General features: G+C 35.1%; 1 protein-coding gene across 2 annotated transcripts in view; it reads right to left on the bottom strand.

Annotated features, from left to right (window-relative positions):
- The window catches only part of ATR (ATR checkpoint kinase), a 42,732-nt gene that overhangs the window by 2,109 nt on the left and 22,173 nt on the right, over nt 1-18,450 (bottom strand). For both annotated transcript variants that reach the window (XM_080409576.1, XM_080409577.1), the window contains 21 exons: nt 18,329-18,449; nt 17,278-17,415; nt 15,953-16,160; nt 15,305-15,483; nt 14,229-14,393; nt 12,979-13,070; nt 12,261-12,352; nt 11,680-11,857; nt 10,274-10,450; nt 9,742-9,901; nt 9,019-9,198; nt 7,500-7,642; nt 6,998-7,095; nt 5,644-5,876; nt 4,738-4,872; nt 3,958-4,158; nt 3,504-3,647; nt 2,660-2,810; nt 1,620-1,776; nt 1,331-1,484; nt 231-382 (listed from right to left, as the gene is read on the bottom strand). In XM_080409576.1, the coding sequence (XP_080265702.1) occupies nt 231-382; nt 1,331-1,484; nt 1,620-1,776; nt 2,660-2,810; nt 3,504-3,647; nt 3,958-4,158; nt 4,738-4,872; nt 5,644-5,876; nt 6,998-7,095; nt 7,500-7,642; nt 9,019-9,198; nt 9,742-9,901; nt 10,274-10,450; nt 11,680-11,857; nt 12,261-12,352; nt 12,979-13,070; nt 14,229-14,393; nt 15,305-15,483; nt 15,953-16,160; nt 17,278-17,415; nt 18,329-18,449 (3,258 nt within the window). The remainder of the gene's footprint in view (nt 1-230; nt 383-1,330; nt 1,485-1,619; nt 1,777-2,659; nt 2,811-3,503; nt 3,648-3,957; nt 4,159-4,737; nt 4,873-5,643; nt 5,877-6,997; nt 7,096-7,499; nt 7,643-9,018; nt 9,199-9,741; nt 9,902-10,273; nt 10,451-11,679; nt 11,858-12,260; nt 12,353-12,978; nt 13,071-14,228; nt 14,394-15,304; nt 15,484-15,952; nt 16,161-17,277; nt 17,416-18,328; nt 18,450) is intronic.

Below are 18,450 nucleotides of genomic sequence, written 5' to 3'. Positions count from 1 at the left end.
GGATAAGATACATATAATACATTTAATTTTCAAAGCAAGGGCACTGATGGGAGTCTAAAGTTAGCAGGGAGTATTTATCATCTCTGTTTATATTTAACTGCATGCCACAGTAAGACTGAGCTGCATGACAGGCATATGCTGGGACTGGCATATTCACCAGCAGTTACTGTTTAAGATGTTTAGACTACAGACAGCTTTTTCAGCGTTTGTAGCAAACCCAGTTGCCATACCTCATTAGAGGCTCCCTTTGATCACGCATAAGCCTCATTGTGACTTCACAAGCTCTTCGGAAGAGACCTTCTGTTCCCATTGGACCCATTCCATTAACCATGTTGTGAGTGAGACGAAAAGGAACGATTTCCGGAACTTCAAAAGTTTCTCCCTTTACATTGATAAAAAAAGGGTATGCCCCAAGCATTTCAAGCATTATTAAAATAAAGGGTAACTTCTGCCTTGTTTTTAGTGGTTTTCCCCTATCTTTGCCAGTGGCAGTTTCCTAGCTGACAAGAGATGTTTGCTTAGATCACAGTCCTCCTCAGCCGTTAAAGGGAAGTTACAGTGAAAAAGGATACCAATGTCCAAAGAACATCTTATTCCCTGTTTTAATACAATAATACAGGGTATAAAAATTCGCTGTATATAAATTGCTGCTCTGTAGTCTCATGCAAAATGCTAACTTTTCTTTTATAATATGCAAGTTAGCTTAAAAACAATTGTATCTTTTAATTACAGGTTATGTAGGAGAATTCATATTTACTGAAAATAAAGCAGAAGAAATAAACTAACTATATCTCTACCTCACTTATTTGAATTAACAAGGGCACGTCCCACACCAAAAGCATCTTTCAACAGAAACACCAACACTCCAAATCCCACCCTGACCACAATTTCTGCTATTTTAACAGCACCATTGGAAATGTTGTGCCGAATTTGTGTGAGAGGAAAAAAAACCACCCACAAAACTCTTCACAGCAGCAGAATTCTCAATATAGCAATTACAGCTTGCTTTGAAGGGTGATAGTAAAGACAGAGGAGTCACAAAATACAAACACTTTAAAATGTGGGCTATTTCAGTGTATCCATATGAGCTCATCTGATAGTGGCTAAATCAAAAAGCTGGCTTTCATTAATGCAGTACACAGGACAATCGCATACTCTTCAAATATCCCAGACTGTGTGTTGGGTATAAATAAGAGACAAATGAGAGAGACAACACAACAGATATATTAACAATAAAAAAAAAAAAGTGGGAAAACCCCCAAACAGTAGACATTTGTAATTTACATGCATGTAAAAATAAACAGCAAGCACAGCAAGTGGCATTTCTCACCTTATTAAAAAGGCAGTTGAAATCCACATGCACACATTCACCGGTCAAAGAATCAAACAGGATGTTTTCACCATGACGGTCTCCTAGACCAAGTATGTAACCTACCATTGACATAACTGCAACAGAACGACAATAGGCTGACCTACTGTTGTACCTGTGGAAATAAGAATCAGATATGCATGTCTAAAGTCACATCCTTGGGTTACTTGTCCTTTTCAGTAGTACCATTAATGTTTAGTGAAATACACAAAGTAGATATCCTTGAGCTAGCCCAATCCCACTTACTCACCATGAGGTAGGATCAGGAAACGTTCTAAGAAACCATTCATGAAAGACAGGAGGATGACGAGGCAGAAGGACTTCCTTGAACATTTTCAGCTTTTCAGACAAAGGCGCTGACTTTGGAAGCATATACTGACGCAGTTCTTTTCCAGTCATATAGATACCTGTAATACACCTCAATTAAGTAAAAGAAATTCCCAAATAAAGCCTTGTAAGTACTATTACAATATAATATTTTAGAGAAGATAAAACGTCTCCATAAAGTTGAAATAAATGAACAAATGGAAAATAACCCATAGAACACGGTGATGAGTTACTGGAAAGTAAATTAAAAAAATCATAATGTTAAGAAAAGACCTGGAAACAACCCACCAGTTTTAGTGGTTGCCATGGGGTGGAGTCAGAGGAACACACAAACACAAAAAAACCCAACAAACCCACAACACCCTCATAAAGCCATTCATTATATTCAGTTGAGATATTTCAAGTTCCAAACTCCTTGATGTCTGCATACATACAGATAATGTGTTAAATTTCCCCTCCAAATTTTACTGCACTAACCAGGAAGTTGCTTTGTTAACAAGAAGTCAAAAATCTGATCTTTTCCCTCTAAAACTGCTGCACCCTCAACCTTGAGTCAATTCTAAATTATCTTTGTTATCTCACACAAATGTAACAGAAATGAAAAGCAACAGATCAAATCTAAAGAAAAAGCCCATACTCTTTTCTATTATTCACTGCTGCACATACATTCCCATGCTGCTGGCACCACTGCTGAAATGATTTGCATCATTGTATAAAAGAATATATTAAAATGATTGTGTTATCAGTTCTCTTAAGGACCTTGTTTATTGCAAGCACCAATTTTCTTCCATTTAAAAGTAAAAGTCTGAATAATAATATCTTGCATATAATTAAAAACACACATGAATGCATCTTGCTAGAATTTAGTCTGATCCTTGCTGTTGGTCTCATTTACTAATTAATATAAAAGCTCTTTAAAAAAAATAAAATGAAGTATCACTATAGTCTAATATATTTATTTACCTTTCTCCTTATAAAGTTTTATCAGGATATTTCTAAAACCAGCAGTATTGTTCACCCATTCAATTATGCCACATTCATCATTTAATGGAATAACTGCATAGGTTCGAATATGGAGCTCTCGCCTACGTGATTCCGCATCTTTTCTTAAGCACTATTCACAAAAGAAAAATTAGATTAACAGATAACATGGACACGATCAAAATATATCAATAAAATTAACCATTCCATGTATATCTTTTTCCAATGACATAATCTAGAATTTAAAATTCTAAGCCTCGCCGTCCGCACTGGTCAAATGCAAGCAAAATGTGCACCTGTTCTCCAAATTAAATTAAAAAAAGAGAATTACACAATAAAGTCTAACTGCATAACTTGTGCATGGCTTAAATCCTTAAACCCATTATTTTAAATAAGTTTTTTAGTATTTCAGAGATGCCATAATTTGCTTTAACCTCATAGAAAACATGGTACCTTAACCTTAAGCATATTGCCAAGAAGCAAAACACAACTAAAATAGGTATAGCAACACTTATAGTATGAAAAGATAAATTTACCTATTTCTCATTAAAAATATTAGAAAATCCTGAACAAGAAATATGAAGCATGACAGCAGAATGTTTGCAGTTATTTACTGTAAATAATCTTTCCTGTATATTTTTTCTGGAATAAGCAATTCCTTATTATCAATTGCTACTAATTTCTGCCGAAACAAGGTATTTTGCAAGTTTACTTCCCTTCCAGTAAGCTTTATCTCAAGGTAAGTTGGTTGTGGCTTTTTGTTCAATATTCAGCATTTTATTCTGCTCAATAAACATAATGCAACTGATTGTCTAACTCATCAAACCTTATTAATAAGGGAGTTGAATTCCATGAGCCGACAGTCTTTTCTTAGATCGTCTTTTGGCTTACACATCATAATGTAAGATTTCCCATCTGAACCTTTTAAGGTGATCTTTTTTGGCTTTTGAAGTGAGGCAAGAATTTCCACCTAAGGAAAAAATGAAATTCTTTATTAACACATGTATCAGGTCATAAAAAACAAAGTGTCTAACTGTAATAAACCACTGCAACCAATCACATTAGCACTTCCATGGTGTTACACCACGTTAACCACTGGCCATATCTTCAGCTAAATACCAAGAGGCCATATCTGTCTCAGGTTGTCATGACAGAAGCCACTCAAGTTTCCATGAAAGTAATTATGAAGTCCACTCCTCCATTTCTAGGGAACCAAAATATATTTGCAGCTACATTTGTTGAACATGAAGATTAAAATGAGGTGCCAGCCACAGGCTTACCGCATCGTCAAAGCCTGCAATGTAGGCCCACCGTCCAGGAAAAGGTTCATGGTTAGTATGTGTACCAGGAGTTGAAGGAAGAGTTGGTATCATTACAGATTGTAAGGGAATGAGAATTTCACTAAATGTCTGCTCTTCTACTAATCTCTTAAGTGCTCTGAAATGAATATTCATACTTAATGTTGAGCTGTTTCCATCAACCTTGAAAAGAAATATTCAAAATTTAACAATAAACACTCAAAATATTACTGTTATTACTACTCATATCAACTAACAAATAGAATAGAGTAACAAATGCTTATAGTAAGAAGAAAAATGGCTAATTACATATCAAATTAAATGGGAGTGGTCAAAAGTAAGTATATCTGCCCATTATGGCACATGAATTTTTCACTCTGAATGTAAATACAGAATAATGAAATATTTATTTTTACCTTTATTATCAAGTGCATTTGTTCATGAAAAACACAACCAGCCTATTCTTACAGTAAAACTCTGTGAAAGTTACTGGCCAAGAATCATACATGAAAGCACCGAATAATGTAAAGCCCATGCACTGTGAAATGTACCATTAGGTACTGAAATATTTTAAAGTGTGCTCAATGTCTAGCTATTTTCTACTCTTCTGAATATTTTTATTAAGTAAAAAGTAAAATCTTTTACAAGTTAAGATGCAATGATGTAATGAATTGGCTAATGAAAGCTATCAGAAGAAGCTTTTTCTATAACATTTCTGAATAATCCTATTACATGCATTAATTGGTTTATGTTTTTAATTACCGGTTTGTTGCATAGTTCTAACAGCCTATCTGTAAGGCGTGTTGCATCTCCAATAAATTTTCCTAAAGATTCCTTCATGTGAATGGCTTTGTTTAGAATTTCCTTGCATCTATTGACACGCATAGGGTAAGAAGACTGAAAAAAGAGCAAAGTTAACATTTATTAAAACAACAGTCAAATCCATTAAAGAATCCAAACACCCACACCCTCCCAGTAATTTATATAGTCTACTATCTACTATATTAATATACTCTAGTATCTACTATCTGGAGAAGGAAGTTCTCCAACCAAAATCTGGGACCTGAACAAGTACTCAAGTGGTACGGTTGGGGTGTGTGTCTGTGTGTGGGGGTATTATCTTTGCGAAACCATTCTTGGGAGTCCCACAACATAAAAGCCAATATTCAGGAATATGCTAGTGATCTGAACGTTATTTCACCAGCCTTAAAGAAATAGTATGCACGATGCTTTCCAATTTGCTTTGGAACAACCCTACTACCAGTTAAGTATTAGGACTAAGTGGTATGTCTATCTCATTTTAATGAAGGCATAGAGTTGATAATAAAACTGGAAGTACTATTACAATATTAAAACCAACAAAACCTCTTGTCCATAGCCACCCAATTCATTTGTTTTTCAAATTTCCTTTCCTAATACATCATACAAATCAGGATGCATGTTAGCAACCTAATTTGAAACATTTTAACTGTAATATCTGAACTTTAGATTACAATAACATCTTTTGCAGTGACAACATTGATACCCTGTTCCACAACACTGTATCACAGCAATGGAAACTCTCCATTCCTTATCATCTTTAAGTAAAATAGGGTAGAGTGACATTTCTCTCTGATGAAAATAGTTTTACAAACGTAATAACAGGTGTAGCTATACTTATCAAGATACCTTGGACACAGCAGTCATCATCCACATTGCTTGCTGTGGATAGGCTAAAAATACTTTAGCAACAATCACCATCAGAACTGCGAAGACTTCATCATGAGAATGGCAGATTCGGGAGATTAACTGAGAAAAAGCTGTCAGAAACTGGTAGGGTGCCAGGTGATTTGTGTGCTCTGTAATCACCTTATTTATTTTAGATAAATCATTTTTCATTTGAACACGTTCTGAACGACTAGCTGAAAAACACAAGAGAACAAGATTATGCTCCCTTTTTTCCCCCATCTGAAATGCAATTTAAATCACAGCCACACAAACATATTTTGTTGGTAATTTTCATAAGCAAGAAAAAAAACCCACCAAAGGCGGCAAAAGAAAAGCTTCTACTGTAACGTTCTTTTTAACGTAATATACAATGACAATACATATGCTATTTAACTAATCGGAATAACAGGAAATAAGCACAGACAACAGGGACATATACAGACTGTATCAGAAAAGCTCTCCTTACACCTTCAAAATAAAACATTATCATTCCTCCAAAATGATGCAATGGCATAGAACAAAACAAAAACACTCCATGTATTTCTCTGGTAAAAGAACTCCAATGATCTTTAGTGGAGCGAAAATAAAGAAAACCTTTACAAGGGATGAAACTAGCACATTTGCTCCTATCTCCATGCCTGCCCCTGAGGGCCCAGCATGAGCTGCACATCGACAACACAAAAAGCAGCATCTCATGTGCCTGCAGCTAAATTCAGTTGACCTAAGTGTACAGAACCAGGTCAAGATCAAGAAGCCACAACTATCTGCTTCACTCTAGACATGCAGGCAATGTTTGTAATTCTCATTTGTACAGAAGTATCTCCCACCCAAAATGCATCTATGATAGTAGTTTCAAATGCCTTGATGCTGCCTACAGGATTCCTGCCCCCACCCCCCCATTTAAATTTCAGCAAAATTCTTTCATCAACTGGAAGCAAGACACTGGAAAAAAGCCTCAAAGCCTAACACCTTACTGTAGCAGGTGCATACAAACCCACTACTCATTACTCATGAAGCATTTTAGGAGAGGTGACTGGTGACATTAAGGATTTTCCCTAAATCTGTTCGTTGACTTAAACTACCTGAGAAGCAATGTTATCTCATTATGTATTTTTAAAAAAGGGTTAATTAGAATAATTAATAATCCCTTGCATATTAACATCCTGTAATTTAAAATAATAGCAGTATTTTCTTGTTTCCATATAACCACAGGCAATAAAGCTAAACAAAGAACTGTAAGTATACTTCACCGCTCTTTCTATCATATACTCTAAAGTATGGCACAGGAAGTATGTACTAGAAAAAAAAGTTCTACCTTTATCACATTCATATGCTTTTGCTCCAAAGTCCAGCCATAAAGATAGCATTCTTGGCATTGACTGATAGATGAATTGGTTTCCATACTGCAGAGACCTGTGATTACATGTTGAAATGACAGCATGTTAATGATATACATTAGAAACACTACAAATTTTACATCCTAAATTGTTTCACATTCCATTCTGGACTTTAGAAATTTATGTTCATGATTTTAATCCATCTGTAACAGCTAAAGCTTACTAAACAAAGCTTTGTTTTTTAGTAATCAAAACTGCAGATAAAATAATTGTCTTGCACAAAACAGAAAATTGCTTAGCCAGAAGTAAAATTAAGTAGGTATGAAAACAAAAAGGAAGCGTGCAGTATTTTGTTTGACATTATTGCAGAAAAGTTCGAGTCAGTTTGAATTGTTGAAAGACAATACATTCCTATAAAGTTTTTTCAGTATAATAGTCAACCTTCTATAGAACCTAAGCAAAGTTCCCCCAGGGTCTAACCTCCCAAAATGATGAACTATGTATCTAATCAAATCTCCTTGTTTTTCCATCTTGTTGTCAGTTACCATTGGCATTAATTTATCATAGTATTTAGCAAGATAAAAATGTCCATCTTCCCATTCTGGCAAGAAAACCGTAACATCCTGCAACAAAATCAAGAAGAGATATTTACTTTTGAAAGGATGCTAAATTTAAAATTAAAAAACTCAACTCAATAATAATAAAAAAAAGTATCAAGAAACAAGAATCTTGTATTAGTTACCTCTGTGCAAAGTACATGCAAAAAAGTATTAATTGTAACTTTGTAACTCAAAAAATTATAATTTTGCCCCAAGAAAAATGCCTGTACAAACTAAAAGTCTGTTCTTAAAATACCTTTTGGATTTAGAGACAGCAAGATAATTCACAACAGGATTACAGAGAATCCATAGTTTCTTTAAAAATTTCAGAGATTACTGTTTCTTTAAAAAGATTATAATCAAGTTCCTGATCAACTCAATACTGGGTTCTCACAGTTTTTTGAAAAATGAAAGTGCAGGCTGTCAGTAGTTGGACTCAATTTTAAAGGTCTTTTCCAACCTACATGATTCTATGATTTTATGTTTTTCACATTCCTGTTTTCCTTCTAAATCACGTGGTTTAAAAGAAAACCAAAACGAAACAAAAATTTGTGACACATATTAGAAAAGAAATAACACAGCAAGTAGAACATCCATTCTCTAATAACACTGGCTTGTTTCCAGCACCAATATTTAGAGAGTAGAGAATTCTAAGCATTAGTATTTTAATATTATCCTCCAAAATTTCATTAGTTTGAATTATTTAAACCTTCATTTGATTTAATAGAACTGTTAAAATTTTTCTCCAAATGACTGTTACATAAGTATTTTAATTAGTAGGACAGCAGTAACTATTAACAGTATCAAGTGTCAGAACCTGGATAGGAGACATACTACTTCTAAGGAAGCATAAAGCACTGCATCAACTACACATTTAGTAGGAATATTAATCAATGCCAAACAGTATTTCACTGGTGTAGTAAGATGAAACAGTGTAGCACTGTGTTGTTGAAGAAACACACACCATCTGCCCCTTTTCCTAGTTCAACAGAGACTGCAAGTTACAAGTCACCACCAGAGAGAGAAGTAACCCTGAATAGTACAATGTGTCGTCACGTTATTTCAGTATGCACACACTTTATCGAGGCATTCTAATTTGTGCATGCACAAGAAAAAAACCATGCTCCTGTAATTTGTTTTTTTTACTTTAAAAGAGCTATATTAGGTATTCTTAGTTCCCACTGTTAGGAACTGTAGACGTCCCTGTATTGATGTGTTATATTCAAGCTAACCCAGATAGTTAAATCTTTACAAAAAAACTACTTCCCTCCTACACACTGAGATACCATTTAATTCCACTGATGTTATCCTTGATTGACATCATTAGAAGCATAACAATAGCTTACTTAAGGTACATATTATTATTCAAAACTGCTGTCTTGTTAACACTAGTATATTACCTTATACTTTTTCATAACTGCATTGCTTTCAAAGTTAGCAGTTTCTTCCATAAATCTACCCACTAGCAGCATTGCCCGACCATGGATGAGCTGAGTTTTGCTACTGCACGGTGCTTTATTTTCAGGGAAACATAACTCAACTCCCTTTTGGAGAACAATGAGTGCCTCATGAACCTCACCCTAAGGGAAAGAGGAAAACATTTTATACATTCAATAAGACAGATGTAGAACGTCAATCTTATAGTTGTTATTAAGGCAAAGCTATGTCCCTCGGCGTGTTCTAGATCATTTTGGCTCTGGTAACTGAATATTACTGACATCAAGTGATTCTTATATTCCTTTGTTATCTCAGCACTGTTGTCCTTTTAGGTTTACCACAATAATTGCTCCCATTTTTGCTGCCTACCCCTATTAAAAGTACACAAATTAAGGAAAAGTCTACTATTAAGATAATTTAAATTTGCCTGGGCTGCTTTGACAGAGGCAGGTAACCCACTAGTTTTATACATAGCTGCCAGGAGAGTTAATAGATACAGTAAAGGGCTGACTAGCAGCTGGAAGTAAAAAATTCCCATTGCTCAACTGCAACCAGAATGTGTTGATAGTGCCAGCTAACATATTTTGGATTATGCATACTGATTGTGTGCCTTTTTTACCTGAAGAAAACTGAAAAGATTATTTTCTTGCAGGTAAGAAAGTAAATTCCATCTTTATTTTCTTTACCTTGGACCAGAGCCACTTTGCTCTTTCTATGTAAAGTTCTGAGAGTGTAGATTCCCCAGCATTCAGAAGAGCATTATATGCAGTCTGGTGATGACCGGCTTTTCTTGCAACTCTAGCACTTTGGAGCCAACACTGACCAACAAGCTCACTGTAATCCTGGCTGCAGAGATATTTTGGCAGAAAACGAAAAATTTCAGTGATGAATGCTACTGTACAATCTGAAGTAATTATCACATGTTGAAGCACAGAATTTCTCAATAAGCTATAAACTACATAGAAATAATTTAAAATTATTAGTAATACATCTGTTTCACTTTTCTCCGTGTAGGCCTAGAAACAAATACTCTTTCCACCCTGATTATGCCTTTCCACCACCATGGACACCACTTTTTCCCTTCTATTTTGAAGGCATGTAACATTGGAAAAGATTGCTACAACACAAATTTTCCAAGTTTTATCTTCTAACACACATAAGGAAAAACTACAATATTACTAAGAACACAACACAGGCAAGAAATAGTCATGTTCTCACCTTTTACTGAGACTAAGCAAAGCCCTTCTCAGTGCTAAAATGGGTTCTTTTGCTCTGTAAGAGTTTTGGGTCATTTCAATACGAGCACACCAATTCAGGGAATCTCTACTGTGGTCACCATCTGGTTGCTGAAACACTGGTCCAATACTATGTTCCAACTCACACAGCATATGCAACCTGTATTAGAAAAACAAAGGCAAAAAAATCATTGAAACTTGTTTGCTGTTTGAGATTTATGCAAGTTTTATAAAAAAAAATTGCCATTCTCTTTCTAAAAGCTGGCCATGTGAGTAACTTCAAAGAGTAAGATTTCTTTTAAAAGCAAAAAAGCAGCAAAACCAGACACACAAAATCAAGGATTTTTGAACTGATTTAGTCGTTTTCTCACTTTTCCTTTGCCAAGCTGCTGAACACAGAGACAATGAAGATCACTTGGAGAGAAAGTCAACCTTTAGAAACATTTCTATCCATTCCTTTTAGCGATAAATCCTCAAAAATTCAGGTATTTTCAACAAATACCATTTTAGAGGTAAAATACTATCTGTTACTTAAACACCTCCTTTACAATAAAAGTGATTGCATTTACTTAAAAATACCACTGCTATTAGCTGTCACTGTAAAGCTGCAAAGCTTAGAGCTTGTAAACACTTGTGTTCTCATTGGCAGTGTCAAAGTGTACTAAGTAAGTCTAACGGAAAAAGTGTCTTCTGAGTAGCCCAGACCAACAGCTAAATCAAACTATTTTGAAACACTGCTTTCTCAATACTCAAACACCATTTCCTAAATGAAACCACACTGCAAAAATTACCAACCATATTATAGGATTAATAATTAAGAAATATATACTTCAACTGTCTAATTTCATGCAATATCTTGCCATAAGGATGCATTTACAGTGCAGAGGAAGCATTCAGCTTTTAACATTAAAAAAAACACTAATCACTTTTTAGTCTACTACAGCCAACTTCAAAATCTATTAAAAAAGGTAAAACTACTGAGAGGGATGGGGTTTGTATTCTCACTGCTCTTTACTGATTAAAGTGGGGAGTGCTTTTAGGCCACCATACAGATTGAAAGCCAGCTCTTAACAGAGTTACTGGCCTGTATGTACTGCTTTAAGCACGGAATTAAATCATTGATTTTTATTACCTGATATTTATATAAACTTGCTTGCTGATTCTGAAAGACTATACCGAACAGTTCCACTGTAAATACTTTTCATGGGTGACAAATGTAAATTCCCAATTGATCAAAGGTTTCCAACTGGGCGAGTATTAAAAAAAGAGGTGACAGAAAACCATTTATTGTGGAAATGGAAAATTCCTGCTGCTGCATACATAATTATGTGATTATGTGATTTCTGTAAATCCATTTCTTGAAAACAGAAAATCAGAAAAATCAGAAACCTGATAATATGTTCATATCCTCGCTGATAGGATCCTCTTTCAAAGCTCGCTGCTGAAAGGGGTACAATCTGTTCTGCTCGAACAACCTTGAGAGTTTCATAAAAAGCTGCTTCATTTTTCTTCTTGGCTGATAATAATAGATGTCCCAGTCTGACACTCCAAGTAGTGGATTTCACATCTTTGGGGAGAACAAAAGCCTCTCAAAATCTGTTTCTTTAAGCAGCTTAATCAGAACACGCAAATTTGTCTTAACATATGACTGGAAAAACAAGTTTCTCAGAACTGACTGATTTAATTTTAGAAATACTGTATAATTCCACCTCACGAGGCACCCTCTTCAAACCAACCCAGAAGAAATTTGCCCTTATGCTCAGTTAAAAATTTCTGCGTAAAGGCTATATGGTTTACAATCAAATACATTTACAAAGTCTAGAAGACTGTCAGAACCAACCCCCCTGCCAGCAGAACCCAAGACTAAAAAATTACAGTAGCTGCCTCTTGATTCAAGATGATTAGACTAAAACATGTATCTGTTCAGAAATGCAAGGAAGTATTCATATTTTGATATCACGACAACTTACCTGAAGCCAAATAGTTTTCCAGTAAATCCCATCTTGACAGTTTCCAGGCTGCTTCTACTCTGTAAGTGTTCAATTCAGAAATCCATTCAGACCTATTAGAAGAAAATGAAGGCAATAAAAGTGCATGCTAAACTCAATTTTTTTTTCCTTTCCCCCTCAGTATGTTAGTCCTACATATATTATCAAATATTATTTGTAAAAAAGTTCTCTTACTTAAGAAGATGCAAGGTAAGCTTGCTTCTAATAAAATTCAATAAAACCAAAGGGTATGCACTGATAACACATAATAGCTGTACGACACGATCTCACAGATTCAATTTCCAAGTGTATTTAACTTCTAGGGTACATTTTAAAAACCACCATCTTTCAGTTCATTTACCCTATTAGGCTACAGAATAGCTATGGAACCAATAGCATCCAAGGCATGAATAAAGTTTCTATTTAACAAATTAAAGCACATATCAACAGTGCACACAGTACAGAAAGGAAGTACTAACATTTCTGGAAGACTTGAAATAAAAATTTTCTAGACAAAGCCCTTATTTTCTAGCTTCACACTGCTAGGTATGCTCGATAGCATCAAATGCTTAATAATGCATTAAAATGGTTAGTGAGACACAGGTATAACACATGAGCTTTAAAATGGTTAGTGAGACACAGGTATAACACATGAGCTTCGTATTACTCAAATAAACATTGTATTAGATGCTTACAGTACCTGTTTGCAAGCACTCCATTGACCTGAGTAATCACAGTAGATAACTGGCCAAGGCCTAACATGGACTTCACTACACCATGATAATGAATAATCTAGAAATAGAAGGGGAAAAAAAACCAACAAACTACCATATGAAGAAAACCACCCACAATACAATGATGAAATTCATGGTAGTCTGAAGGAAGAAATATGTCCGTTTGGAGGCTTTTTATAATATGAAAAAGCATAACTAATTGCACCATAATCTAAATGAATATTCAAAATTAAAGGTCTATGACTACCAAAGAAATCACCACTGGCTGTTTTTGAAATGTACCTCACCACAAATATAGTTTGACAGTGATTTATTAATACCCCAATCAGAGCTGTGAATATTTAAAGAAATGAGCAACAACTAGAAGAAAAAAAATCACAGGAAGGAAATAACCCCAAACCTCACAGCAATTTCACTTTTCATGAAAGCATTTTTCAAACTCTGGGAATGAAGCAGGGCCATCAAAACACTCTGTTTACCATACCTGTTATCAGCTGTGCTAGATAACCTCTGCTTCATAGGGAAGCGTAAGAAACCATAGGGATATCCTAGCCTAGGAAAGTTTTTACCAGCTTCCATTAGAAGAGTATTTTAAATATAGAATGGGTAATACATGTCTTCAGCTTCCTTTTTGTGCTTGTCATCACATGCCTGTATATTCATTTTGGCATATGGAAAGCATGACAGTTTTCCAGTACTGTTTAGTTTTGCAGTACCTTATGTTTATGTTCCAAATAAAGGAAAGGAAAGGGGAACAGAAGACAAATAATTTTAACTTTTCTGTAATCAATTTCCAACTGCTTTTATATTATGAAGATTTTCTCTGGATGTCAACAATCAAAAGCAGTCAGAATTACTTTGAATAAAACCTGTGGCAACCTGCTTTAATAATTCTCTTGCCATGTACCACTACTGATTGATATTTAAGCAATCCAATTCCAGGCCTTTCCAGGCAAAGGCTGAACTTTAAATGGTAAGCTGTCCCAGCAAAAACATCTAACTGTTAATCCAAGCCTGCCAATTACAGCGTAAATCTCTTATTGGGTTTGTTTCAGTTCATAAGACACTTCCAATAGCAATAATTATCCAGCAACTGCCACAGCAAACTCTTATGATCCCATTTTACTTAAATATTCTAAAGAAGTATTTTTGGCTTTATCTTGTGTTAGTTAAGAAGGATAAAAAAAATTAATAGAAGAATTTATCTTGTATTTACCTGATCAGGTTCCAGTTGGATAGCCCTATCATAGCAGGCTGTTGCATCTCTTAACAAGCCAATACTTTCATGTTCAAGGATTTGTTCTTTGAGAGATGGTTCTGCTTTCCGAATTGCACTCACCCCAGCTACTCCATCTGGCTCATGCATAGCAGCATACAATTTCTTTATTCAAACAGAATTGGAGATGTACATTAAAAACAACTCTAAGACAACAAGAAGATATTTTATATAATGTGCTTAGAATCACACATCATCTTGAAAAGGGAGAACAAACTACTCTGTAGGACTTCTTGGCATTAAAATTTCATGGAAAATGACAATTTTGCTGGGCTACTTTCAGAGTTGAGCCCTACTTTTGCTTAGCATACTGTAACACTCATGATCTCCTACTAAAGAAAGAATAAAGAATAACACATCTAGTTACCTGAAACCATCTGTGTAAAGTGCAAAATAAATATCCTGTTATTACGTGATAAAGCTATATAATGTGAAGCTGCATTTTACATAAGGTAGAAAAGGAATATACTAAGTTTTCCAAATGTGAAATTCACTGTGGAATCTAAACCATAAGTAACAACAAACAGGCTCATCCCACAGGTTAAAATACTTCTTGAAAATAATTTAAATCATTTTCAACACCCTTAGCATTAACTCTTTCTCTGCTTTAGAATAAGCCACTCAGCTTTTCTTCAAATGTGTTTTGGCTTTTTTTTTGGTTGTTGCTGGTTTTGTTTGTTATTATAGCTGGCTGTGTTTTCTCTGACAAAGGGCACAAAATTAATTAAAAGTAATAAATGCTATGCTTTCAACAAAACCACATTTAACTGTTTTCAAAGTTTCACGATCTTTTATTATACACTAGAAAGCTACTACTTTTTCATATAAGAAACATGCCAAGCAAGGGGGAAGAACTAAACATTGCTTAAAGACAGATGACAGAACACTTGTATCCAATAGCAAGAGCTTAACTACATCTTTTCTTCTTCCCATCCCAGAGAATCTGACAAAGCTTTATTCATCAATGTCTATTTTCTTTTTAAAATTCAACAAACAAAACCCAAAAGGAACTTAACCTGAAGAAATCCAAGATGCTCCTGAATATTTTGTTTCTTCTCTGTGATAAATGATTCAAAGTGCATCACAGCCCTTGTGTAAGCCTTAGAACGAAAGGAAGCCACAGCTAGTGTATCCTGAGGTATGAGGTCTAGAAACCGTGTCACATTTTGGTATTCTCCATAGTCCTCACTTGATGCTATAGAGAAAAGACATTTTTGAAAAGCCTGTCCACTGAAGTTTCATTTATAAGAATGACCTTATGCAGCAAGAGTCAGTTAATTATTCTACAATTTGTGAGATAATCTGATTAATTTAAGATCCCATTTTTCTCTTCTGTCAACAATAATTTATTTAAAACAATCCTGGTGAACAGCCTACACCTTACAAGACAGCATAGACTATGTTAAACTGAATGTTTAGAAAACTACCAAGAAATTAATGTGGTTTTTTTGTTCGTTTAAAATCTGTATTTCTTACAATAGGCATTCAAAATAACGAATTTGGGGTGGGAGGGCGTGGAACTCACAATACCACGGTAAGAAATCATACAGCAGATTAACATTATTTGAATATTGCCTTCTTAAATGGTCATAATATGAAGTAGCAAATTTAAACAGTTTTTGAAGAATGTAAATGCCACTTTATATAAAATAAGCATCACTCACTTTTTAAATCACCTCTGTCCTTGCTAGACTTGCCAGTGTTTTTCTCAGCAATAACTATTTGAAACTTATGTCTAGCCCACTGAGTGAGATGATCAAGCATGGAGAACACTGTCTGTGTGCTCAGCTGACTTAAATCAGATGCACTGTCTTCAAGTCTCCTGGTAGACTGGTCATTATGTTTCAGAACAGCCATAATCTCCACATAAACCTACACAAACAATACGACAAAACACAGAACTGCCATATAGGCGCCAAAATCATAGGAAACAGCAATGAACAAAAAAAATCAAGCTAAAACCCTAGATATTTTAATTGTGTATTTTAATAATTTTGGGGTGCTTTGAAAGCTGTTTGTCCCACAGTCTTAAGAGGAAGAAATGCCTAACAAAGCAGCAGTTGTTGTCACTAAATTCCATACAGGGAGAGAGCCTTTGAAAAGCAAACCCTTGGATTCAGAATAACCATCACAATTACTGGAATTTTAGGTTTCAAGACACAATGAATGCTACTGCACTTCTGCTGCAATACAATACCTCAAGGTTTGATAAGAGTCAAGTTATTTACTGGCTACTGGATCACAGATCTACTTTTTAATATGTAAGTAAATACCAGGCTAAAAGACCCGCTTGCTGTTTGTTTTAATCAACATAATATGAATTAACATACATAACAGATGCTTATTGTGGATATACTCGTTCACACAAGAAAAATCATCACACACCTCTAAACACCCAGAATGTTTAAACTCTGGTATCTTGGCTGTGAAATTTCAAATTAATAGCATGTTAATCATATTTTTCAGTCTCTAACTTCTGCCAAAGCAAACTGAAGGAAAGCAGACTGGATGATTCTTTTCTCTCCTATCCTTCATTTGCTACAAAATTTCTATGAATCCTGCTGTGCATCAATCTGGTAGCTAAATATTTTTTCCATTTAAGTTTTAAGTGTATGCAAGGGGGAGAAAAAAATATGGGTCTGAATTCTTGGAGGTATAAAAGTTCAATTTATTCCTTGTTGCACTCTGTTCCTCTTTGTGCTACCCCAGCTCTTGATGTTATTGCAGTCATAATTAACTGCATAATACCTCGTCCTAGGCCCTACTGAAGAAACAGATGGAAATCCACAGAAAAGCAGTTCAACACAATTTTGTATGAATTTATTCAAAGCCCTGCCAGAAAATTTATGTTATGAATCCAGGAAAGGAGTTTAACTTCTCTACAATTTGTTCATATAGGTCTACTGTAACTCTGCAGAGCTGAACAGCTCTTACAAAGAACAGCTCCTGAACATTCGTATGAAGAACAATACCATCTCAAACATCTCACCTCTTGTTGATCCTCTTGACTGCATCCCAACAAAACATAGACAAGGATGTGCGGAAGCAGATAAAGTGTCACTTTATAGTCGTTCTTCATCATAATACTGCAGCAATCGAAAACTTTTCTGGCAAGATCATGCCGCACCTATAGAAAAATATTATTTCCATGAAAAGCATCATTACATCATTAGAAAAATGCAAATGCCTAAACAATTAATAGGCTTCTTTTTGTTGACAAATACAAATTCTATTCCATCAAATAATTTTAAGATACTTCTCTCCTACAGAAGATTTATCAGACTTAAACCTGCAACAGGGATGCCAAATGACAGCTGCTACTACTTGTATCAATTGCTGTAAGACAGAAAGACAACCAAGCTTTGTTTACATGTTCCACTTCTCCATGTTTTCTACACCACTGTGAACTTGCACTAGCCACAGAAAAACGCTTAAGTTAAGGCCAAGAGTTTACAACTGCACTCAGCCCTTAAAAGCTTGCAAAAACTAGGAAATTTTGAAGATGTTCAACTCTTCTGTCTGAAAAAGAAAGAGGACAGTGTAGCTACTGAGGTATTTTGATTAAATTTACTTAAAGTGGTTGACTTTGAAGTAAAATTTTCAGTGGTTCACTTATATGTTGGAAAGAGAAAACGAAAGGAAGAATAAGACAAGTACTTTTTATGTGTTGGGACTGTGGAGCTATAAGAAAGCAAAAGAAACCTTTCAGAAACTGAGAAGGCAAATTTGACATTTTCCAGAAGCATTTCCGCTACTTCCCATGAGCCTTTGTCAGTGCCTTCAGCTATACAAGAGTCTCTGGAAAAGGGCAAGCTTCCTAGACTTTTGGCTTTGACAGTGTCTGTGAAGCCCAGCCAAGAAGCAACAATGTTGGGGAAGGGAAGGTGCATGGTTACCTTGATGATGCAAGCAGGTATGTGCTTTAACAGGCCTATAGCAAACAGGCATATTCCCCCATCCACCCCTGACTTTCAGAAACCAAAATGTGGTTCAAGAGTGTGTTGTATAAACCAATACAGAGAGCAACTTTATTCTCTTACCTTTGTTATAAGATAACCTGCCCAAGTTGCAGACCATTCTGCAAAATTATCCCCTAATTTGCTTAAGTAAATTGGCTTCTTCATCTTAGACCAATTTACAGACTTTTGATAACTCTTGTACC

The sequence above is a fragment of the Falco punctatus genome (genome assembly GCF_963210335.1).
Source record: "Falco punctatus genome assembly, chromosome: 13".
In the NCBI taxonomy this organism is placed as follows: Eukaryota; Metazoa; Chordata; class Aves; order Falconiformes; family Falconidae; genus Falco; species Falco punctatus.
This window is presented reverse-complemented; position numbering and strand designations above follow the sequence as displayed.